The sequence below is a fragment of the Bos taurus genome, chromosome 22 (assembly GCF_002263795.3).
Source record: "Bos taurus isolate L1 Dominette 01449 registration number 42190680 breed Hereford chromosome 22, ARS-UCD2.0, whole genome shotgun sequence".
Classification (NCBI taxonomy): Eukaryota; Metazoa; Chordata; class Mammalia; order Artiodactyla; family Bovidae; genus Bos; species Bos taurus.
In genome coordinates, this window is record NC_037349.1 from 25,999,391 (window position 1) to 26,025,948 (window position 26,558).

The following is a 26,558-nucleotide window of genomic DNA, read 5'->3' on the forward strand; positions in this document are numbered from 1 at the left end:
ACAGCACATTAAAAAGCAGAGATATTACTTGGCCAACAAAGGTCCATCTAGTCAAAGCTATGGTTTTGCCAGAAGTCATGTATGGATGTAAGATTTGGACTATAAAGAAAGCTGAGTACAAAATAATTGATGCTTTTGAACTCTGGTGTTGGAGAAGACTCCTAAGATTCCCTTGGACTGCAAGAAGATCCAACCAGTCCATCCTAAAAGAAATCAGTCCTGAATGTTCATTGGAAGAACTTATGCTGAAGTTGAAATTCCAATACTTTGGCCACCTGATCCAAAGAACTGACTCACTGGAAAAACCCTGATGCTGGGAAAGATTAAAGGTGGGAGGAGAAGGGGACGACAGAGGATGAGATGGTTGGATGGCATCACTGACTCAATGGACATGAGTTTGAGTAAACTCTGGGAGTTGGTGATGGACAGGGAGGCCTGGCGTGCTGCAGTGCATCAGGTCCAAAGAGTTGGACACGACTGAGCGACTGAACTGAAGTAAATATAAAGTTGTTATTTTATTGAAAGTCCACATATCAAGTAGTAGAGTAACCACAGTGATTTTAATATTTCAGCTTTTTCTATATATATTCTAAGCAGTTGTTTTTAAAATAAGTTTAGATATTATATACAGATCAACATGAAGGTAGGAATTTATTTAATATTCAGTTTTTCTGTTATTAAAGATAATATGTATCTTTACCAAATAAAGTTGACATTGAAAAGTTCTCGAGTATTTCTTCAGTGCTTCCTACATGTTTGAAATACAGTTCATGGAATTAAGAGACTTAAAGTCTTCCCTGGTAGCTCAGCTGGTAAAGAATCTGCCTGCAATATGGGAGACCGGGGTTTGATCCCTGGGTTGGAAGATCCCATGGTGAAGGAAATAGCTACTCACTCCAGTATTCTGACCTGGAGAATTCCTTGGACTATTCCATGGGGTTGCAAAGAATCAGACATGACTGAGCAACTTTCACTTTCACGAGCTCAGCATCTAGAATGACTGAGCTGGGTTTCGATGTTTTCGTAACACTTGTTTTACTGCATGACTCTTTGTAAGTGAACTCTGTGTACTTCTCATCCATAAAGCAGTGACGGTACATACTTCATAGACTTCCTGTTTTCATGAAAAATGAAGGGAGAGTACTCAATTTTTACTGATCCTGCTAACTAGCCAATACTCAAAAATGCTAAACCGCTACCTCTATTAGGGTTATGCCTGTACCTGTTTAATCACAGGTACTCAAAGCAGAACAGAAGCTAAAGCTGATAGCTGACCCGAACAGCTGCAAGCGTTGAAGGGATTGATGGCAGTTCAGGGTTATGATCCAGTTGACCTATGCAAGCAGTGTAGACTGGGCTTCCATAGACCTGATGTTTCTGCTGTTTAGGAATTTATGCCTTCTAAGTTTAACATTTTCTTATTAGCTCAGTCCCCTAATCTCCATGTTGAGCTGATACTTAGATTTGAGGACTGTAACAGATGGGTGGTGCTATGATTAAAATAATCTAATCTAAACAACACGCTTTCATCCAGACATGTTGTTTTTAACTTAATGGCACAACAGCATATGGGGAGAGCCCGTGTGGTGGTCCAAAGACAGCTCTAGATCTCTCAGTGTGACATGACTGCAGCAGTGGGCTACAGACGCAGGATTCTACAAATACAACTGTATGCAGAGTTGAGACTGGAAACATGCCTCAGAGACAAGAGGCAGGGGAGGGTGGAAGTCAGTGTGCTCTGCATCTCCACTACATCATTTCTTTTTCTGTTTCCAATTTTTAAATTTAATTTACTTAAAAATAGAAACAAGCTATTCACCCATTTCTCCTACGCCTCCCCAACTTCCAAGTCTGGGGCTACCACCACCATCACCAACCTATTCTGTATCCATGACATCATTTACTAACTTTTTTCTTTGCATATTTCCTAATTCTCAAGGTATCTTATATATATGAGTGTGTGTGTGCTCAGTCATGTCTGACACTTTGTGATCCTATGGACTAAAGCCCACCATGCTCCTCTGTCCATAGGATTCTCCAGGCAACAATACTAGAGTGGGTTGTCATTTCCTTCTCCAGGGGATCTACCCAACCCAGGGATCAAACTTGTGTTTCCTACATCTCCTGCATTATCACTGATCCACCTGAGAATACCTATATACATATTAAAATGCATATTTTCTGGTGTCTATTAACTTACTGCTTTTTTCCCCTCAAAACAAGAATTGGCAAACCTTTCTGTTAAGGACAAGATTGTAAATATTTTAGCCTTCGTGAGCTATGTGATCTCTGTTACAACTACTCAGCTCTGCCACTATAGTAAGAAAGCAGATATAGACAAATATAAGTTAGTGGACATGACCATTTTGCAATAAAACTTGTAAGAACAGGCAGCAGGCTCGATTTGATCTCTAAGCCAGTTTACAAACCCCTGTGCTATAAGTATGCCAGCCTACAAACCATGAATTAGATTCTCAGCATGGGAAACCAAACACTCAATGAAAAAAAAAAAAAAATGAAACATTAATAGGCAAATCTAATTCAAATATGTACTCACTTATCTGGTACTGCAATAGATATCCAGTTAAGTTTCCATTCAATTTCTTGGGTAGCCCCCAGGACAAAGTGGCAGTGTCTTTATCAACTTTGATGACTTTGAGAAAAGTTGGTTGTTCAGGTACTGGAAAACACAAAACCAACAATAGACACTCCAATTGGTAAATTTCTTTAAAAAATTATAGTTTTTTTCTTTTTATCAAATTGAGGAGCTAACTCATATGACATATGTACAACTTTACTACTACTAAGGGAGGAAATGTTTTGACCATTGGGATATTTGTTATTTTAAATTGTTATTTATAAACTAGATATTAATCCTGAACTGTCTCACCTCCTTCTGGTGTTTGAAATATAAAAGGCTCACTCTCTGGACCAGCCCCTTTGGAATTATAGGCTAAGACTGTTAAGTGAAATTCACTAAAGGCATCCAGAGAAGGAACCATTCCATAGTCTCTTTGTCCTGAAAATCTCAGAATGTTCACTTCTTTGGGATGTGTCCTTCCATCCAACAGGCTTTTTGTCTTCCACCAGTTTACCTGCAATGACAATAGGAACCCTTTAACATATCACCGACTCAATGGACATGAATGTGAAGGACAGAGAAGCCTGGAGTGCTGTAGTCCATGGGGTAGCAAAGAGTTGGACATGACTCAGGAACTGAAGAACAGCGTATCACCGGCGATAGCAGATTTCTCTTTAAGCTTCTGAAATCAGTCTTATTCACAGGAAATATATTAATTTAACAATTAGAAGAAGAAAAGCTATGATAAAAACCTGATATCCTTTCAGATGTCCGTGTACTCTTTCCTTTGGAATTGTTGACCAGGTAACTTTAACTAATGTGCTGTTTATAACATCCACCCCTTGGATCACTGGAGCTGCATCAGGATCTGTTGGGCACATAAGAAGGATTAGCTTTCAAATAATCCAAACACGATTATTAGGATCCTTTTCTAAAGGTGATCCTTCATTTTTTTTTTTTTTTTTTTTGAGAAAAGGAAAGCACTTTTCTCAAATCAGTTTCAAGTGGAATGAAGAGAGTTTCTCATTAAAGAAGAGTTTCAGTGCCCCAATATTAATAGGTTTCTAGAGAAGAGCAATGGCACCCCACTCCAGTACTCTTGCCTGGAAAATCCCATGGACGGAGGAGTCTGGTAGGCTGCAGTCCATGGGGTCGCTAAAAGTGGGACACGACTGAGCAACTTCCCTTTCACTTTTCACTTTCATGCACTGGAGAAGGAAATGGCAACCCACTCCAGTGTTCTTGCCTGGAGAATCCCAGACACGGGGCAGCCTGGCGGGCTGCCGTCTATGGGGTCGCACAGAGTCGGACATGACTGAAGCAACTTAGCAGCAGGAGCAGAGAAGAGGAGGGCCTGTACCACACTGTACTGAGAAAAGCCCTTGTCCAGATGGATATGGTGTGAGCAAGATAACTGAAAACAGTGGACAATGAAATCCTCTGTGGGCATCTTGCCTTGGAAACATGTGAACCAGACTAATATAACTCAAATGATTTGGGAGTTTGGTGAATATGAATAACATTAGTTGAGCATATTAGTGTTCAACAGTAACTGAGCATATTCTGTGTGTCATATACTGTTCTGAGAGCCTATCCTGGATTGGCTCACATAATCCTTAGAACAGTCCCATAAAATGGTATTATTATTATCCCCATTCTACAGGGGAGCCAACTACAGAGAAGTAGTTTGCGACCCCATGGGCTGTAGGAGCCTACTATGCTCCTCTGTCCATGGGATTTTCCAGGCAAGAGCACTGGAGTGGGTTGCCATTTCCTTCTCCAGAGGATCTTCCTGACCCAGGGATTGAACCCAGGTCTCCCACATTGTAGGCAGATGCTTTACCGTCTGAGCCACCAGGTAAGTCTTAGTGAGAACACAGGTAGCAGGTAAATAAGGAGCTAGTCATTTCACATTCCTGCCCTTTTTCTATTCTTGGATCAAAATATTACTTTGGATACTGTAAGAACAATGAGAATAATGCCTACTATCTAGTTATTCGTAATGCAGTGTCTTTCCTTTTTCCAAACATTTATTTGCAGCACTTCTTATGGTATAAATACCTAATAATAAAATTATGTCATTAGTACCTCAACATTCTGCGTATAAGTGCTTCTATATGGAAATCTGGGTCTGCACCTCACCTTCCTTAGGAAGGCTCCAGTGCTGAGGCCAGGGGTGTGGCAGCAGGCAGCTGTTAGGAGGTCCTTGACAAGTAAGGGCACATATGATTGGACACCTAAGAGTCATGCTGCTGAGCTGTGTGCACTGATGGTTCCAGGTCTTTGATGTTCATTATGGAAGTAGTTTTTTTTTGGGAAACTGAATAAAATTAAACCTTTCAATGTTCTTCCTCACCACCCCTCTGACAACTCTCCCGCAGTCAGCTCTAAAGTAGAAACCATGTGTTCAATTTCTTTTTATCTCCCACTGTAAGTACAGCCTCTTTGCATGCACTACTTGCTTAAAAATGCTCCTCGACAGGGGTGCAATCTACTTGAGAGAAGCTATTCTAGAAGTGGTGGGTGTCAGCTGCATCACTTACAGTCTTCTCCAGAATACAGAATCACTGACTGTGGCTCAGGGCCAGAGCCCAGGTGATTGATGGCTTGAACCTGGACATCGTACGGTGCATAGACAGCAGGTGTCATCACCCGCAGGGTGTGGTTAGTGACTGTCTCTTCCTCCCACTCCACCGGGGCTCCCTGTGGCTTCCAGGTCACTCTGTATTCCAGTCCGGGTCCATTCTGCTCCATGGCTTTCAAAGGCTAAAACAGAAGGTCGGCGTGATCACAGACATGCTGAGTCAGGGGATAGAGAAGCCACCCTAAGTGGTACAAGCAATGTGGCAAAAAAGGGATCATTTTTGGTGAGATCTTTAATCCCCCTCTTTGGTTTGGAAATGCTTGTGAAAAGTTTTGTCATTCTGTTCATTTAGCTTGAGAGTTGCTCCTTCCCCTCCCCAAGTAGAAAGAATCCCACAATTTAGATGTCTGGATTATGCCCTTGTGGTTAATTCTAACTGTTCATATATGAAAGAACTTACTAAGAAATTCCATAGAAGGTTTTAGCTTTTCTTCACACTTTCTTCTATATTCTAATTTTTTCATTCCTAAAGAACTTCAGAAATGAAAAGGACATGGCTAAAAGTTCCCTAAGTATAGTGTTAGTCGCTCTTTGCAACCCCAGGGACTGTAGCCTGCCAGGCTCCTCTGTCCATGGAGTTACCCAGGCAAGGAATACTGGAGTGGGTTGCCATTTCCTACTCCAGGATCCCTAAATATAAATGGGATTTTTTTCATGGCTTTTCAGTCAAAACTCTCTCCATCTGACTCCATCCATTATCCCCCATCTTCCTTCCAAAAGAGAGAGAACAAGTAAATATTTTTGTATAATATGTCTTTGTGTGCACTAGTACCCAGAAGATGTAGCTCCTTTTTATAATACAATAGTTCCCAGCTCCTTGCCCATTCTGTTTCTATCTCTTTTATGAGAAAGCACTCCCCATCCTCCAGTTTAATTTGCTGTATAGAAATATTTACTGGAGGAATTTCTCGAATAGGAGATTGGTTATTTCCACTCTAGCTTTTAATTAAATAATACTTTAATTAAAAAAATTAATGTGATTTAAACCATCTGTTTAATATCACAAAAAATGGGAATATGCGTTTAAATGAATCAATTATATACAATACATAAAAATCTGATTTTAGACATAGATTTATAAGGGTCACTTATATAACTAATAATTTTGTCTGTATATTCAAGTGATTCAATAACCATACGTAATGTTTTTATAGAATTTGCAATACTTCTTGACTCAGATTAATTTATAAGTACTTAATAGAGGGATTGGATGGAATAAAGTTGAAAGAACAGTAGTATATCAGCAAAATAATTTCAAGTCTGGTGCTTATTCTAGGGTTAATAGTTAAATTCTCTAAGAGGAAAAAATATGAAATCAAAAGCTTTCTGAGATTTTCACAGTCACTGTTTATGTTTTGCTTTCAAACTTTTGTTCCAAGATATTTCCTACTCTCATATAGATAAACTTACCAGAGGCTGTCACATTGCCCAGGTAAGTCAGGCCACAAGCTTTTAGTTCCATTCCACAATCTGGAATTACAATTACCTTCAGTCCCAGCTGACAATAAATATGTACAAATACTATTATTCAGTTTATGCATGTTTTGCTTCAAGAAAAATAGTTGCATTTGATAAAGCTCTCTGAAAAATTTTAAAACAAACTGTGCCACCCTAGGTAACACTGTTAAGAAAAAAAACCTTACCTAAATCACCAGCTTCTTTGGTGCCTAGACTCCCAAAGAAACTGCAGGAATACTTTGTATTTGGCTTTTAGACAGTGGACAACAAAACCTCAACAAATTCACAAATAGATCCCAAACAAAGATAACAAACCATAGTAACCAGGAGTGTGGGGTTGGGGGTGAGGGAAGATCACCAGCATTCCTTCCCCTCATGCAGCTGCTCATAAGAAAGGCATCTCTATAAAAGAGGCTCTTAATTTGATGTCTAGGCATCTCTAGATGGGGTCCGTGGATGCCCTTCAAAGGATCTGAAAATCAACGGAACTGCTAGTAAAACTTTCTATGTCTGATTTCGTAGAACAAAACTGTACTTCTATTGAATTTTCAAAGAGATCTATCAACAAATCAAGGTTATACTGACTAGAAACTGGACAGATTGTTTTGTATTGCCTGCTGCTGCTAAGTCGCTTCAGTCATGTCCGACAGCCAACCAGGCTCCTCCGTCCCTGGGATTCCAGGCAAGAACACTGGAGTGGGTTGCCATTTCCTTCTCCAATGCGTGAAAGTGAAAAGTGAAAGTCAAGTCACTGGGCCGTGTCCGACTCTTCGTGATCCCATGGACTGCAGCCCACCAGGCTCCTCCACCCATGGGATTTTCCAGGCAAGAACACTGGAGGAGGGTGCCATTGCCTTCTCCATTTGTATTGCCTAAGTTCATTTTAAGGCTGGTGGTTTTCTGATTACAATTGTAGTAGAAATAATAAGTCCTACATCCTTTAGAGGGCTTAAACCACTTGGCTGTGATCATATAACCAGGTAATTGGAGAAGTTGCTGTTTCCCAAACATTAATGAAATGGGTTTTTGTTTGTTTTGATCATTTTCTGGAATCTGTGAGATTACGTATTTGCTATTTCATTGAAGTTCAAATGTAACATAAATACATTTATACTTAAGAATAAAGTATAAACTCATCATTATCTTAGAAGATAATGTTAACTAAAAAGAGTAGTTTTATCATTAAGTTAAAATTTAATGTCACTTTAAAAAAAAAGTGAGTCCTTAATATTTAATGTGCCAAATTTATAAAGATAATGTATATACAATAGAACATGAGTTAAATAAGATAACTGAAATCCATTTTTACTGTAAAATAAGGTTCACCTATCAATGAGTAAATGCACATTCACTAATAAGTTACAAATAAAAGTTTGTATATTATTTTTCTCCATTGAATGTTTCATAATGATATTACTTTATTTCTCCTGTATTTGCCTATTGTCTGTACCTCCAACTAGATTATACATTCAGGAAAACAAAGACTATTTTTGACTGCCATATATAAAGCAAGGACCTCATAATACTTTTATTCATAGTTAATGCTAAAAAGAAAACATAAACCAAAAGAAAATTAGGGACAACCAGTCTGTTCCTATTTAATCCTTTTGTGAAAGATCAATGTTTTCTTCCTTTTTTTTTTTTTTTTTTTTAGACAAATTGCTCCTCTCTGATCATTATCTTGTAGATAGGAATTATTTGTAAGTCAATCTTTGGAGGGGATCTGGTAATCAATTTATACTGTGTGCTTGTCAACCTGGGGAAATAGCTGACATTTAACTCCAGTTTACAAGATAATTCATGCAAAAGAATAACTGATGAGTAAATGTTCTTAAACTTCACTGGTTATGCTTATAGTTATTAGGCCTCTGACATTTCAAAATGACATGAAACACAATGGAATAAATTATGAAGGTAATTGTCAGCTTAGTTTCAAATCTCTATTTCCTTCCTCTGGTCAGTTAATTACTAAATTACATGTCATTTACTTTTCAAAGACAAACTGTAAACACTTTCATAGTTTAATCCCATTCTTCCAAGAAGAGAGCACTAGTAATTAGTCTTGTGTATCTTTGGGGGTGGGGACAGAGTGATTAATGAATAGGATGATCAGGAGGAAGGACTGCAGATCCCAGCTCTCTTTTCATTACTGACTCAGGGCATGCATCTGGGTAAGATCACAAAACTGGAGCCCCAGCTTCTCTGTACTGAATGTATAGCCCTCCCAGAGGAGTCGTGACAATTAATGAACTAATGTTAGTGGAAAATGGTGCACTTCTCAGAGGAAGTGACCTGATAATTATACACTATTATTGTCATCTAATCCAGTTATATCATCTATCTAATAGAAATTTCTATGGAACTTAAAAGACAATAGATACTCTAAAAGGATAAGATCCTAACATAATTTTAAATGTGGTAGTAGCTATTTGTGGCCATATATTCAAGAAAATAATACTATTCTTGACTATATTTAACTTCTGTATATTGCCAATTATTTTTCAAATTTTGAGTTTGCAAAGCTTACTCTCACTGAAATGGGAATAAAGGGTTAGTTTTACATAAAAATATTGACTACATATTTTGTAGGTATGGGCAATGTTATCATATAAGACCAATCAATGATGAAGAAAAAAGGAAATCAAACTTTGTACCTTCTAAAATTCTTCCAAAAATCACATCTGGAATGAGTTGTGGAAATAAATTAATATATTCCAGCATACATTAAAAAATGCTTGTAAAATTCAGTGACTTCAATATCAGAAATCTGTTATTACTTAGACTTGCTAAATGGTAACCTACTTTCAAGTAAGGTAAAATACTTGTTCATGAAACATGTCAAAATAGAGGAGAGAAAAAGTTACAGAAGAAATTTAGAAATGGCATTAAAAAAAATTAAAGTCATCTGAGCAGATACAAACTTTTGTGCAAAATTCAAAGAGGAAAGTCTATTTTAGTAACTTTTAACATTTTATATATATATATATATATAAAAGAGAAAATGAGTAGAGTTTGAAGTTCAAAGATATTCATGTGGAAATCCTAGTTTTGTTGATTTCTAATTGTATGGTGATGGCCCAGTCTTTCCATGGACCCGTTTCTATATCTAGGACACAGTATTAATGATGCTGTCTTGACAACATTGGTCTCAGAGTTTGATATGAGTACACAGAATGCCTAATAGTGCTTAGTAAGTGGTGACTGTTCCTTAGGGGTCATACTTTTGATATGCTTAATCTTTATTGGCCATGTACCAAAAGACAGTGAAAGATTATCAGTAGTTTTCTTTTTTTTTTTTAAATGGGAGAGGATTAAGAATATTGGTAATAACAATATTCGGAATCATAAATTTTGGGGAATGGATTGCAATGAAATCAGCCTGTAAAAACTTTCTTAAATTATCTACCATAGTTAAACTCTATTTTACAAGCTTCTAATCGTGATGACTTTTTAAAATATATAAATAAAATATATTTATAAAATATGTAAGTAGTTTTCTTCTGTTCTTAAAAGAGATTGTTCTATCATTATACTTAGCATGTGGACCTAAAAAAAGTAAAAAGAACACAACGGTAATAAGTAAAACATAAAGAATCCTCACCTCCCATTTGATAATCATTTCCTTGGGTTGAGAAGCTTGAACTCTTATGTTTTGTGGATTCTTGTCTGGAGCTGAAAAATTATAAATATGAAAATTACTTTTCCCCATTGTATTATCTACAAATATATCATCCCTCTGCCCATAAAAAACAGATTTTTACATAACTTTGATTATATTTACTTATATCTGACCCAGTTTGTAAAAAGATTCACAGCACTTTTATATAATTATTTTAGAATATATACACTTCACATATTATATTTATACATATTATGAAATGATCACAATAGTTAGTTAACACATCTCACCTCACATAAAGCATCATATATATATATATATAAAATATATATAAGGAGTAAAATCATATTCATGGAGTGATATACTTATTATTCATCAGAAATAGATTTACTTTACCTGTCTTAATTTTAAACCTGCTCTTAAAATTCTAAACACACTATTTAAATATACATTTTAGTTTTAAATCTGCTTTTTCTTTTAGAATTACTGTTAGAAATGTGATATGAATGTTTGCCTCAACGTGAATAAAATTAAAGGTCATATATTAATATCAACAGCTAAGTTTTAGGGGCATCAAATAGGAAACAGCAGGTAATGTCCCCATGAAATATATTTGGATGAATCTATTATATACTCCTTGGAAGGAAAGTTATGACCAACCTAGATAGCATATTCAAAAGCAGAGACATTACTCTGCCAACAAAAGTCCATCTACTCAAGGCTATGGTTTTTCCAGTGGTCATGTATGGATGTGAGAGTTGGACTGTGAAGAAAGCTGAGCGCCAAAGAATTGATGCTTTTGAACTGTGGTGTTGAAGAAGACTCTTGAGAGTCCCTTGGACTGCAAGGAGATCCAACCAGTCCATTCTGAAGGAGATCAGCCCTGGGATTTCTTTGGAAGGAATGATGCTAAGGCTGAAACTCCAGTACTTTGGCCACCTCATGCGAAGAGTTGACTCACTGGCAAAGCCTCTGATGCTGGGAGGGATCGGGGGCCGGAGGAGAAGGGGATGACAGAGGATGAGATGGCTGGATGGCATCACTGACTCGATGGATGTGAGTTTGAGTGAACTCTGGGAGTTGGTGATAGACAGGGAGGCCTGGCATGCTGCAATTCATGGGGTCACAAAGAGTCAGACACAACTGAGCGACTGAACTGAACTGATTTTATAAGAAGGGTTAAGTATACAGTTTAGTGCCAAGATGAACTTATACTAAAATCATACAAGTACCTGATTATTATCTCTGCTTATATTGTCTCAATCCCCAAAGGGAATTATATCCTTGTATATTTATTTCAGACAGAGAGGGAACAAATACCATGCTATGACCACATTTTTAATCATTTCCAATTCAGTAATACAAATTTCAGCACTATCAATATTTTGCTTTATTGGTTTATAATATTATATAAGGCTTACATTTACAATATTATATTTTGAATTCTGTATATACTACAGCATGTTGGTTGTTGAGAATTTTTTTAAAGCATCTTGAGATTTTAGGTAGATATTAGATATCTATTTAGCTATTGAGATACAAAAAATACACTAAATGCATAAAAGGGCATTACATGCAGTAAAAATTGAATGCACTATCTATAACATATCAAGAGTTTTACTTCAGCAAGTTGAAATGAGGAGAAAAATAAAGAGAAAGTTGACTTTAATATACATTGAACTTTAGTTTACAACTTATTTATGGTATCTGATTTTAACATAATACTCAGCTATCAGAAATTGCTCAGAATAATGCTTGTTCATGTTCCTCAAACATTTATATACAACTTAGAAGACTGATGTCCTTTGACTATTTTCCATGTTGTTAGTTCTGTACTGGAGGAAATCTAAAATCCTACACCATGGCATCAATCCTTTTTTATTAAAGATGTTCAAGGATGCGGCAAACTAAAATATTTTGTTAGAAACTTGAGGTGTGAGCATCCATACCTGCTGGGGGTGTTTCATGATGGCCTGATGGGTGGCTAGGCTGGCTTCTCCCGACTTCATTCATGGCTATGACCCTGAACTGGTATCTCACATATGGAGCCAAAGACAGCACAACTGTTGTTTCCTTTCCTTGGACTCGAGTCAGTTCTTCCCACCTTCCAGGCTCCTCTTTGTTTCCTTCAAATTCTACAATATACTCTGGCAGTGGGAACACAAAAAACACATTAGAAAAGACTGAGAATGTTTAAGTTATACTAAGGTTTATATATAATATTAAATGTTTTAAAGGATGTTTTATGGATAATCCACTCATGCACCAATGGCTTTAATATTAATTTTAACTCTGGAGAACACAGCTACCCCAAGTCTTCCCTACCGCTGATATTGCTATTGTGGTCATCTCCAGCCTCCCACGTCAGTCGAACACTTCTGTTCTGTCTTTCCGACAAATGAAGGTTTTCTGGTGGATCCGGAACATCTGATTAATAATGAAAAATAAAGGTAAGGAGATGGCAGATCATTGGCTTGTCAATCCCATTTCCTCACTCAGGTACCCTGCAATCCCCTGCTTCCCCTACATGCCCGCCTCCACTCTGACCTGCCAAATCTCACCTGACCTTCTGGTTCTATTTCAAATGCAGGTTCATCCACCTCTGTTCCCAACTGTAAGTATACCTCCCTTTACTGTGACTAATATAGCTCATACACTTATTTATATGCTTGGTTCATCTCTTATATGGGACTAAACAGATCTTCCAGAGTAGTAACCATACTTTATTCATCTTTACATGCCCAGTGCCTTGCACATAAATGTATTGTGACTAAGTAAACAGTGTATTATCACTTAAATCATGCATGTAATTATCATATTAGAACCATAAACTTAGGTCCTATAAGTACAGGAAAATAAGAACATGAATTTAGGCTTTCTTTTCTACATGCTTTGGATTTTTCATTTACAACAATTAATTATCAGTATATCATACCTGGAGTTCTAAAGAAGAGTAGGAAAGGGATTTATATTGGAAGAAGATATTGAGCTGATAAATGTTGTGACAGAGATTAGAAACCTGAGTAGGCAATGACAAATTTTAAGTGTGTTAAAGTACATGGAAATTTCTAGTACTTTAAATATAAAAGGAACAGTAAAAGGACACATTTTTTCAGAGGAGACAATCAAAGTCATATCTAATGACACCTTCTTAGGCGAGCTTTCTTCTCCAAGTGGGAAAAAACATCCATTATCCCTGTATTTAACAACTGTTGGGAATTTATACTGATAAACATTGTTTTCACTTCAGGAGACAGCATGTTTATTTTTAAAATATGGTCCGTGACTGTGTTCACACTGTAGAATCCTAAATGATAATTTACTGTAGGAGCCCTAAATAAGAATTTATTTCCTCCACAGGCTTGAGGATATTTGAACTCAGAGAATTTAAGCTTGTCTTCGGCACTTACTAAGTCTACTATTTCTCAAATTTCTTGAAACAACCAGTGCAGCCTGTTTTGTATGACATTAAAATCTGCTCTTTCTGAGAATCACGTGGAACTACGATAGATGGACTGCAATTGAGACCTAAAAGAATGCTGCTCTTAAAGGATGCTTCTGGCAGGGCTTTTGAAAGTAACTTCTGATTGAAAAGGGTCAACCATATGCTTTAAAAAACTACTTTCCAGGAAAAAGAGTCTTTTAGAAACTATACATGGATTTGACATTTGTTGCTCTCACTTATGGGGATATGCTTCTTAAAATCAGAGACTGACCTGAAAAAACAGGGTATAAACTCCAAAAAGTGGTAAGAGGATGCCCCCATCTCATTAAACATTCATTATTTTATTTTCATTCTAAAAACATTTGGCAATTGCTTCATCAATAAATAGTACATATACTCATGCTATGCTATGCTAAGTCACTTCAGTCGTGTCTGACTCTGTGCGACCCCATAGATGGCAGCCCACCAGGCTCCCCCGTCCCTGGGATTCTCCAGGCAAGAACACTGGAGTGGGTTGCCATTTCCTTCTCCAATGCATGAAAGTGAAAAGTGAAAGTGAAGTCACTCAGTTGTGTCCGACTCTTAGCGACCCCATGGATTGCAGCCTAACAGGCTCCTCCATCCATGGGATTTTCCAAGCAAGAGTAATGGAGTGGGGTGCCATTGCTTTCTCCGCATATACTCATAGTCACTATTTAAAATTATCAAACTTTTAATAGTTCTAGAAGATGGCAGCCTAATTACAAGACTGACATATCAAATTTCACAAGAAAATTTACGTGGCATGTATCAGGTGGTAGGGAAGGCAGTCTCCTTGCCATTGCTCAAAATACTTGAGGGCAAAGCCCGTGGATCCTGACATTGACATTTAAAATTATACCTGGGACAAACTCCAGTCTACCTGAATTTTAACCATTTTATCTGGTGAATCACTTACTGGAATGATTACTAAGGACTGAACCTTTCTACTTTTAGTTCCCTGAAGTAGCTGAAATACATCTCCTAAAAAGGTTTCTTTTGAACCAAGTCCATACCACATATCATCTGATAGGTAAAACTGAACATTTTGGGGTATTTTTAAGTGGTCATTAGTTTCACTTGAAACATGGTGGTCATTTATCTCACTTGAAATACAGTGGTCATTGGCTTCACTAGTAAAGATCCAGCCTCTTTACTCATTTTCCACCAGCCTACCTCAAGAGGGACTGAATTCTTACCCAGGGGAGGCAACCTCCCTGTGAATCCCAGTGACCAGAGTGCTAAGGATACAAATGCCCGTTAATAGTAAGGATTTATCTAGATACATGGTCAAGGCATTTAAGATACTTCCCTGGTGGCTTAAGACACTAAAAAACCTGCCTGCAATTCAGGAGACGTGAGTTTGATCCCTGGGTCGGTAAGATCCCCTGGAGAACGGAATGGCAACCCACTCCAGTATTCTTGCCTGGAGAATTCCATGGACAGAGGATCCTGGCAGGCTACGGCCTATGGGGTCGCGAAGAGTTGGACATGACTGAGTGATTAACACTTTCTCTCACCAAACCACTTTTAAGGACTGTCAGCAAGCTAAAGAAAAACTAAGTGCTACCCACTGAAATACAGTAATAATAGAAAGCTAAAAATGTCTTTGTCAGGCTCCCAGCAAAAAGTAAACAGTTCACACAAGGTGATTCAATGAGTTTGTAATAAAGACTCAAAAGATATGAGCAGTATATCTGGGGTGAGGGGTGAGGGGTGAGGCGCGGGCAGTTACTAGAATTCCATCAGGGAGAGCTGTGTGGACAAAGCCTCTCTGAGAGCATAGATGACTATGGCAGAGGCACACAGCCAGCCTGCAGGGAGGCAGCATCCGGAGAACACACCCTCTACCCACCGCCTCTCCTGCCATGGCTCCCCACTGGCCAAAGCAAACGAAACCTTGAGGGTAAGCGGTTTATCGATGCCCACCGTTTTCCAGATTCAGAGAGCAGGTGAGACTGAATCCGGAAGGGAAACTAGAAGAGCTATCCAGCAGTCTACAAGCTGTAAACATGGATGACTGCAAGCATAATTGCATTGATTATGCCAAAGGGGCATGCACATTGCTTTCTAATTAGAATTATTATTTAAAAAAAAAATCAGAAGACTTTCTCTGCATAAGAGCCCTTCAAGTCCCTCCCTCTCCTTCCAAATGGGGCCCTGGGAATTGAGCTCGGTCCGGCCTCTAGTTTAGATCAGGACCACCGTTTAATCACCACCGGACCCCACCCTCACCTCTCCACACTAGCCCATTTCTAGCCCTCAGCCACATTTCTCTGTGTACAGCTTAAGGGTCCTGGGAACTCAAGCGTACTTCAGTTTTCTTTCCACTGATAGCATCACCTACCTCCCACTGCTTCTGGCAACATTACCCAAGCATAAAAAAGAAATTAAGCATTAATTAACTTCTTTAGAATAAGAAGAGGTAAAACCATTTGAAAGTAGGGTAACTAATTGAAAAATTTAAACTAACAAACATGCACAGGCTTTAATAATCATTGGCTTAATTGCCAAGAACAGTGGAATTTAATCAGTAATAGAGGAAAAAAAGGACAAAGATTTTTCCACTAGTTAGTGCACTTACCAAGGACAGTTACTTGCGTCATATCAGCAACGCTATCCAGAGCAGTGTGAGCAGAACATGAGTATATACCTTCATCTTCCATGGTGACATTAGATATCGTCAGATTAGCTCCATCAATAATTATCCTACCAGGAAAAAAGTGAGGCTGTGGTGAGGATGAAAATAATAGAAACAAAAGAAATGTACTCCTGTCAAAAATAAATATTCCCCATGGACAATATTTCAAGGAAGAATTCTTTGTCTAAAAGCCTGTCACATAATGCATTTTATTGGAGAATTCAATAGTTGAAAACTGGGGATAAAACATTATTAAAACGCACAAAAACATTATTAAAACGCACAAGTCATGAAAGGGATCAAGTCTGTTTGTTTTTAATTTATGAAATCCAACCATCTGTGATTCATGGGTCAGTGATGAAACTGTCTTGCCTGGTATGTCTAAAGACTGTACAATAATTAGGATACATTTGAATAATTCTTAATACACGTTTGGGAAACCACCTACACAGGATCAACTAGGGTGCTTCTTACAAAGACGGATTCCTGAATCACACCTCAGTTCTACAGAGCCAGGATATCTCAGTTGAAGTGCGGTAATCTGTCTTTGACAACCTTCTGTTTTCTCCATCCTTCCAACCTCCCACATAGAATGTGCATTAAGATCTGATACAAATTAAACTGTGACTCATTTGAACACTAGATGGCAGAGTAGGACTTCTTTTTGGAAATTATTTGATGCTTTATTATTTGCCAATATTTAATTGAGTTTACATGATTTTTTACATAAATTATACCTTTTATTCTATGCCTATATATTATTAGCCTAATTATTCAAGTGATTTTTTAAAAAATAAAGTTCCATTAAATTTGAGATATGTTCATAGCAGTTTGTTATTTGATTGAAATAAACAATGTCTTCCTTGTGGAGAAGGAGAGAAAATCTTACATCATTTTTTTAAAAAATATAAAACATATAAACTGTTAAAAATTCTGAGTTAAAAGAAGCCACCTAAAAGTGTAGTAAAGTTAAATATGGTTCTTCCCTTTGATGATAGACAAAGTCAGCCCCTTAGCTTTATGCCAATAACTGAACGATTTGCCAGTTGATACTACCTGTTATTGCTAGTCAAGAAACTCACTATAATTCTAATGAAGAAGCTTTGACATAAATCAGTTTCTCAGTTCATGTTAGCTATGTGTCCATTTGGTACAAGTATCAGAATATTACATACACTTATCAAGATTGCCTGGAGAAATATCAATAACCTCAGATATGCAGATGACACCACCCTTATGGCAGAAAGTGAGGAGGAACTAAAAAGCCTCTTGATGAAAGTGAAAGAGGAGAGTGAAAAAGTTGGCTTAAAACTCAACATTCAGAAAACGAAGATCATGGCATCTGGTCCCATCACTTCATGGGAAATAGATGGGGAAACAGTGGAAACAGTGGCAGACTTTATTTTTCTGGGCTCCAAAATCACTACAGATGGTGACTGCAGCCATGAAATTAAAAGACGCTTACTCCTTGGAAGGAAAGTTATGACCAACCTAGAGAGTATATTCAAAAGCAGAGACATTACTTTGCCAACAAAGGTCCGTCTAGTCAAGGCTATGGTTTTTCCTGTAGTCATGTATGGATGTGAGAGTTGGACTGTGAAGAAAGCTGAGTGCCGAAGAATTGATGCTTTTGAACTGTGGTGTTGGAGAAGCCTCTTGAGAGTCCCTTGGACTGCAAGGAGATCCAACCAGTCCATTCTGAAAGAGATCAGCCCTGGGATTTCTTTGGAGGGAATGATGCTGAAGCTGAAACTCCAGTACTTTGGCCACCTCATGCAAAGAGTTGACTCATTGGAAAAGATTCTGATGCTGGGAGGGATTGGGGGCAGGAGAAGGGAACGACAGAGGATGAGATGGCTGGATGGCATCACTGACTTGATGGATGTGAGTTTGAGTGAACTCTGGGAGTTGGTCATGGACAGGGAGGCCTGGCATGCTGTGATTCATGGGGTCGCAAAGAGTCGGACACGACTGAGCGACTGAACTGAAAAACCTTGAAAAGTTTACCTGCTTAGATGAAGAAATATGATTTAAAGACCTCTTCAGGAGGGCTGTTTGAGCCCTGCACATCCACGAGGGCCCAGAGAAGCTGAAATATAGCCTATGATCTTCTTGCCAGGATTTATCCCCCAGTGCACGGCTGCTTCAGGCCAGAAAGAAAGGGCAACTTTTCTGTAATGCTCTATGTTTTAAGAACTCAGAAATGTGCCTCTTTTTAATCAAGGTAGAATGATCCACTGCTTCTTGAAATGTGGTAGCTATGATGTACCAAGGGAAGTTATTAAAATTCCATGCATTGGCCTCAGTCCAGGTTCTGAATCAGAACTAGGAACAGGGCAAGGGCCCCTGCATTTGAAAAAGGTAACTAGGCACTTCTCGCTCACATCAAAATTTGACTATTTGTGTTAGCAAGGATGCACTCTGCTGTGCAGAAATAAATAGCTCCAATTTCTCAGTGCGTAAGAACACAACCCTTGAGGTCTCTCTTACATTATGTTTCCATCAGAGGTCAACTGTATTCTACTTGAAGAAGTCCTTGCATTACATTTGTTAAGCATATTATACATTTAAAATATGGATTCTACTCTACTTATAGAACCTGCTCTCTGGTTGCATCTTCATCTCTGTCCCTCCTAGTCTTTCCCCCTGTTTTTACCTGTTTAATTATCTTCCTTGAGAACCCTGCCATCACCTGCAAAGTCTCACCTCCCTCATCTGAAACATCTAGCTTGCTAGGCCCCAACCCATGTTAACCTCCACTGTTTTCCTGCTCCATTCTGTCTGTGTAACAGCCAAACTTCACTCCAGACAACATGAAAACATGGTTCTCTCTTTGGGGACCTATGTTTGAGGCTCCAACTATGACTGTGTAATCCTGAACAAAACTTGGAGCCTAATTCATGTTATCTAGGAAATGGGTATAACAATATTTTATTTCTCTTCAGGAGAAGTAAATGAGGGAAAAACACACAAAATGATTGGTGTACAGAGCCTGGCTTAGTACCTGCTCAGAGAGTGTTACTAGTAATATTCAATCAAATTGATTCAATTCATTGTTGGTTCATAACTCATCACATTTCTTAATGTCCCCAACTCCCCTTCCTTCTGCCTTTGTGCTTGAACAAACTACCTTAGTTCTTCATTTCTTAGGAAGGGGCCATTCTATCCTTATAATTGCTACCTAATTTAATGCCTTACAGCTCTGGATCCGTATCTTCCACCCCTGAGTTCTACCCCATTCATTTACTGTGATTTTTGAGGGGGAAAAGCACCCTTTCCATGATGCCAATATAAAGCCTTCCCACTTGTGCTCCTGACACCTGTTCCCTCTCATCCTCCTGTTCACAGACATACAGACACATCCCAAACCCCACTGTGATCTCCCCTGCAGGACAGTCCTTCACTCTGTCGTCATAATAGTCCGCATTACATTTGTTACGCACAGTCGAAATTTTACAAATGGTTTGATGTCATTTTCCATTTCATTTTTCGATGTTAACAACATTGTATTGTCTAGAGCCTCCTGCAGGACAGAAATCCACAGAAAATCCCTTGAGATCATTCCAGCCTTCCTAACAGGTTTGCTGTGAGGATAATCAAGAGAAAGCAAGGATGAGAGGCACTAAAATAACATAAGGCATCCGGCAGGTATAAAGGCCCAGGGTGGCAGTTTTCAACACTCATCACACCCCTGTAGGTGACAGGAGACAGGAAGGAAGAGAAGCGCGTATTTTCACTTCTTTTTTCCCCCTCTATGCGCCTTTGGATCAGAAATTTAACCACTTTCTAGGTAAAAAGCTCTGGCTTCCAGCCTAGTGACGAAAAGGCATCCCAGCAGAAGGTGAGACAGAGGAGCGTACTAATGGTTCTACAGAAATTTAGCGGACACCTGTGATCTCAACTTCCTGCTAAAATTTAACGGCCTGCTCCTGGCTCCAGTCAAGACTAGCCATCAACAGTCACTCCCAGCCCTTCCCACCCCAGGTATCCTTTCTATGTTAAGGTTATTGTCCTTCCCCCTACCCATATTTAAATAAAACTAGAATATCTGCATTACTTAGGTGACCAGATAGCCAGAGCCAGCATCCTGTAGAAGCTGTAAAACTGAGTCACAGAAAGAGGCTGTTTCGAATGTCTGGATTCAGGGCCTAAATATGCAGTAACATCACCAAAAAGCTGTCCGTTTGATTTCCTTCTCAGCTATAACCCAGAGATTATATGGAGGATCCCAGATAACTAGTAGTGAAAACAGAGGGGGAATCTGAGGATATCTGAGCAGCTGATGAATCGACTGACGCCTAACCAAAGGCTGAAGATCTCTGCTGCAATGTGTAGCCTTTAAGGTATCATTGCTATTCTCCTTTCCTTCCCCTGACAACTGGTTGCGGTACGTATGCTGTCTTTCCACAAACATTACATTTACAGAAGAGATGCGATAGAATAAATTAAGTACCTAGGCTAAGGCCAATCAATACCTTTAGAGAGAGGTGGCATACACACTCACAAATACCAAAGGAGAACAACCAGGTAACAGGAGACAAGAGTACTGGAGAAATGAGTAGAATAAATCATCACAGCTAAATTGGACTGAGCAGTGAGTATATTCTAGTACTTGGTGTTAATGCACAATAATCCTATGATGAACTCACCCTGAAAAACTTTTTTGAGCTAAACTATGTTATAGAATATAAAACTAAGGCACAGAAAAGTTAGGCAACCCGGAGAAAAGCATAATTCCAAAAGATATTCCATGAACCCCAACGTTCACTGCAGCACTATTTACAACAGCTAGGACATGGAAGCAAGCTTAATGTTCACTGACAGAGGAATGGATGCAGGAAATGTGCCACATATTCACAGTGGAATAAACTCAGCCATAAATAGGAATGAAACGGTGCTATTTGCAGAGATGTGGATGAACCTAGAGACTCTCATACAGAGTAAAGTAAGTCAGAAATACTAACACATGTATGTGGAATATAGAAAAAATGGTATAGATGAACCTATTTGCAAAACAGAAATAGAGACAGGTGTAGAGAACAAATGTATGCATACAAAGGTGGCATGGTGGTGGGATGAACTGGGGAATTGGGGCCAATGTGTATACAGTACTATGTGTAAAACAGATAACTAATGAGAACCTGCTGTACAGCACCGGGAACTCTACTTACTGCTCTGTGGTGACCTAATGGGAAGGAAATAAAAAATAAAAATGGGATATATGTAATTGGATGGCTGATTTGCTTTGCTGTATAGCAGAAAATAATGCTGTAGAAATTTTACTTCAAGAAAAATTTTAAAAATACAGAAAAAGTTAGGCACTTTGTCTAAGGTCACAAACCCAGTAAGTGACAACGCTGGGATTCCAAGCCAGGCCTCTGGGCTCCAGAGCCCATGCTCTTAATAATGACATTGCCACCACCTTGTGTAGAAAAGCAAGTCTTGTCTAAGGATCTTCAGATTTAGACATTCAGAATGATGGATAACAAAATAAGCCTACAGGTGAGACTTGGATCAAACATGGTCACTGTTTAATACCTAACTCAGCAACAATGCAAAAGAAAGGAGAATTGTCCTCTGCTTTCAAAAGACAGCATATGTATTCAGTAAATAATATTTTCTTTGATGTACTTAATAATGTTTAGAACTAGTCAGCATCTATTCATACATTAGTCTATATTCTCTTCTCTATTTTTATGTATTCTCTACAAAGAAACTGGATGGCTCAAAAATGTACTTGTCCATACTTAACTAAGGGGAAGGGTTCAAGATATGATTTAGGTTCTGCCCATGAGATAGACTCCTGTGAGACTGGGAGGGAGAAAGGAAAGGACACCAGCTCCTCCTCTGGGGCCATGTGAGCCACTCAGTTGTGTCCGACTCTTTTTGACCCCATGGATTGCAGTCCATCAGACTCCTCTGGCCATGGGATTCTCCAGGCAAGAATACTGGAGTGGGTTGCCATTCCCTTCTCAGGGGAATCTTCCTGACCCAGGGATCGGACCCAGGGATCGAACCCAGGTCTCCTGCATCGCAGACAGATTCTTTGCTGTCTGAGCTACCAGGGCCCTGTGAGCAGACAGAGACTCTGGCACATGTCAGAACTGTCGGTTTTGGAGTCACCAGGAGCACCAATGGGCTGAGGGGGCAGTGAAGGCAGCAGCAGTATCAGCCATGTGAACTGCAGCTGCAGGACCACACCGCTGAGAACCAAAAGCTCAGGAAGCAGCGCCCTTAGGCCTAACTCCTCCAGTCTTGCCATGGCTTGGTGAGCACCCAAGCCTGTGCACAAGTATTCCTCAAATAACAGGAATACTTGTTTCCTGCCCTTACAGAATGGTACACATTATATGAAAGTGAAGTCGCTCAGTCACGTGCAACTCCTTGCAACCCCATGGACTGTAGCCTATCAGGCTCCTCCGTCCATGAAATTTTCCAGGCAAGAACACTGGAGTGGGTTGCCATTTCCTTCTCCAGGAGATCTTCCCAACCCAGGGATTGAACCCGGGTCTCCCACATTGTAGACAGACGCTTTACTGTCTGAGCCACCAGGGAATCTCTTATATGAAAAATAGCTAGTAAAAATGAAAAGACCAATGATTGAGGGCAAAGTGAAAGAAGTACATTATATGACCTTTTAAATATTGCCTTAAAGACTGAAATGTAGTATTATATCAATGCAGTGTAAATACTTTTACCACTATTTTTCTTACAAACGCAAGGTTTAATCCCAAGCCAATATCATTAGATACAGTAATGGTTTACCTACCTGCCATCCTCGGTGCCGTTCATCTCAAAGGCTTCTCCATCTTTACTCCAGGACAACTTCAAACTGTATTTCAGATGTGAGTCACATTGGCTCTCACAGTGTAATTCCAGTGTATGTGATTTGGGGACCCGAGGATTCTTGGGAGAAACTCTAAGGCTTGTAGCATCTGTTTTTATAAAACAAAGATACCAGTCAGAAGTACAGAACAGCTTACTTTATTGTCAAAATGAAAGTAAAAGTCACTCACAGTCGTGTCTGACTCTTTGCGACCCCATGGACTATACAGTCCATGGAATTCTCCAGGCCAGTATACTGGAGTGGGTAGCCTTTCCCTTCTCCAGGGGGATCTTCCCAACCCAGGGATCGAACCCAGGTCTCCCGCATTGTAGGCAGATTCTTCACCAGGTGAGCCACAAGGGAAGCCCAAGAAAACTGGAGTGGGTAGCCTCTCCCTTCTCCAGGGATCTTCCTGACCCGGGAATTGAACCAGGGTCTCCTGTATTGCAGGGGGATTCTTTACCAACTGAACTCTCAGTGAACACTTAAGTTATCAACAAGTTGGCAGCCGTGGGATTATTGTCAAGTGCCTGTCATTTAATCAACCAAAATGGTCAACAATTATTGTCAAATCTTCAAGCACTATTTATCACACTGTCATTTCTTAACATCACATGTCATTAATAATTTTGTTCCATCCCGGCCAGGGCACCTCGGTGGAAGTATTAATTAATAGCACTATCCCTTTCTACTTCCTAGACAAAGGGAATAAGAAGAAAGCAAAGAAGCAAATGCATCTAGATGTTGAAAATAATATAAATTCTCCTTCTAGTGCTCTGGATATGTGATAAAAATACTATAAATAAAAGAAGAAAATCAAATAATTTCCTATTATCATGCTTATTATTATCTCAAACCTGAGGTTAAATGGTGTAGCCTATGCACAGATGAACTAATTACATGAAGGTGTGGAATGTGAACTTAAGCCCCATGAAGGCAGAGGCTGTGTCTACTTTGTTACTATATTCAAGTGTTCACAGAACCCAGAAGGGAGCCTGTATACAGTAGGTACTCAATATGTATTTGTGCATGAGTTACAGTGAGTCACATTTTGAAAATAAATTAGTAATATCAATACTATAAAGCTCAAACATGGGTACCATGGCTATATTGAAAAATGTTTTATTATAATTGTTTCAAACATATAATCCTTACTTGTGAGGACCATAATAAGACAGATATATTTTACCAGAATGTGGTACTTGCTAAGCTTCTCAGAAGCTGACTTCCAATTTCACTATCATGCCCTAGTATTTGCTATCTATATGTTACTCAAAAAGCTGATTAAAATCATTATTAGAGAAATACAATTCAAAATCACAATAAGGTATCATCTCATGCCGGTCAGGATGGCCACCATCAAAAAGTCTACAAACCATAAATGCTGGGTAGGGTGTGGAGAAAAGGGAACCCTCTTACACTGTAGGTGGGAATGCAAACTGGTACAGCCACTATGGAGAACAGTGTGGAGATTCCTTTAAAAAAGGGAAATTGAACTGACATATGATCCAGCAATCCAATGCTGGGCATACACACCAAGGAAACCAGAATTGAAAGAGACACATGTACCCCAATGTTCATTGCAGCACCATTTACAATAGCTAGGACATGGAAGCAACCTGTATGTCCATTGGCAGACGAATGGATAAGGAAGCTATACATATACACAATGGAATCTTATAATGAGGTGGATGAAACTGGAGTCTATTATACAGAGTGAAGTAAGTCAGAAAGAGAAACAATATAGTATATTAACACATGTATATGGAATTTACAAAGATGGTAACATGAGAGGCATCAAAAGAGACAAAGATGTGAAGAACAGACTTTTGGACTGTGTGGGAGAAGATGAAGGTGGGGTAATTGAGAATAGGAGAAAAAAAAAAAAAACCCTCATGCTTTTAATCACTCTGCTGTATAGCCTCTTAATCAACTCCATTCCTGACATTCTTTTTTCATTTGTAACAATTACGCCCTTAATGTGGTGTATTACACTGACTGACTTGCTTATATTGAAGAATCGTGTGTCCCTGGGATAAAGCCCACTTTATCATGATGCTTTTAAATTGTTGTTGGGTTAAAAAAAATATGCCCTTAACTCTCATGGATATGGTTCCTATATACCTCTTACATATACAATGGACGTTAGAGCAGATCAGAAGTTCATGAACTTGGCCTTCTCTCTGGCCACTAGCAGTTTCGAGGTCCACTTTGGGCCAAGCATTGTGTTGGGCAGTAGGGAGGTCAAGGTTTATTTGGATTCCAGACTTCACTCTCATTACCTTTCACCTGGCAGGGCTGCTCAACTTTGATTCATGTTGGTTTTATAATGTATAAAGGGCTTCCCAGGTTCAGTGGTAAAGAATCTGCCTGCAATGCAGGAGATGCAGGTTTGATCCGTCAGTTGGGAAGATCTCCTAGAGGAGGAAATGGTTACCCACTCCCGTATCCTTGCTTGGGAAATCCCATGGACAGAGGACCTGGGCAGGCTACAGTCCATGGGACTGCAAAAGAATTGGACACAACTTAGTGACTAAACAACAACAACAAATAAAGTATAAAAAGAATCATCTTCATTGACATTATCAGAGTATTTTAAAAATTACATGTATCATTTGAAAATGCAGAGAGACACCCAATATAAGTTGACATCACAGAATATTAATGTTTCTTAAAAATATAGTCCATGGGGTTGGCAGGTTGGGTAATTTTGGGTACAGAAAAAAAAAAATACAAGGAAAGAATAAAAGAATATAAGATACGGATGGACCGAGAGTGTCATACTAAGTGAAACCAGTCAGGCAGAGAAGGAGAAGTATTGTGTGACACTTCTTATATGTGGAATCTAAAAACAAATGACACAAAGGAACTTACAAAACAGAAACAGATTCACAGACTTAGAGAATGAGTCTATGGCTGCCGGCGGGAAGGATGGGGGCATAGTTATGGAATTTGGGGTGGCCATGTACACACTGCTATATTTAAAATGGGTAATCAACAAGGACCGACTGTATAGCACAGGGAACTCTGCTCAATGTTATATGGCAGTCTAGATGGGAGGGAATTTGGAGGAGAATGGATACATGTATATGTATGGCTTACTCCCTCCACTATTCATCTGAAATTATAACAACATTGTTTGTTAATTCGCTATAATAAATAGAAAACAAAATACAAAATGAAAAGGTAAGAAAATATAAGACAGCAAAGAAGCAAAGACAGAATAACAGAAGGAAAGGAGTGTGTGTGTGTGTGAGAGAGAAAAATGCTAAGGTAACACTTAACACAGATGATAACACAAATATGCACCCTGTCACCCAAGTAGA

The 26,558-nt window shown here is 38.9% G+C and overlaps 1 protein-coding gene across 6 annotated transcripts in view; it reads right to left on the bottom strand.

The window, feature by feature from the left end:
* Positions 1–26,558, bottom strand: part of CHL1 (cell adhesion molecule L1 like) — a 225,124-nt gene that overhangs the window by 16,978 nt on the left and 181,588 nt on the right. For all 6 annotated transcript variants that reach the window (XM_024982443.2, XM_059879495.1, XM_010817612.4 and 3 more), the window contains 9 exons: positions 23,176–23,341; positions 16,350–16,474; positions 12,628–12,729; positions 12,252–12,449; positions 10,285–10,355; positions 5,125–5,347; positions 3,334–3,449; positions 2,891–3,095; positions 2,558–2,680 (listed from right to left, as the gene is read on the bottom strand). In XM_024982443.2, the coding sequence (XP_024838211.1) occupies positions 2,558–2,680; positions 2,891–3,095; positions 3,334–3,449; positions 5,125–5,347; positions 10,285–10,355; positions 12,252–12,449; positions 12,628–12,729; positions 16,350–16,474; positions 23,176–23,341 (1,329 nt within the window). The remainder of the gene's footprint in view (positions 1–2,557; positions 2,681–2,890; positions 3,096–3,333; positions 3,450–5,124; positions 5,348–10,284; positions 10,356–12,251; positions 12,450–12,627; positions 12,730–16,349; positions 16,475–23,175; positions 23,342–26,558) is intronic.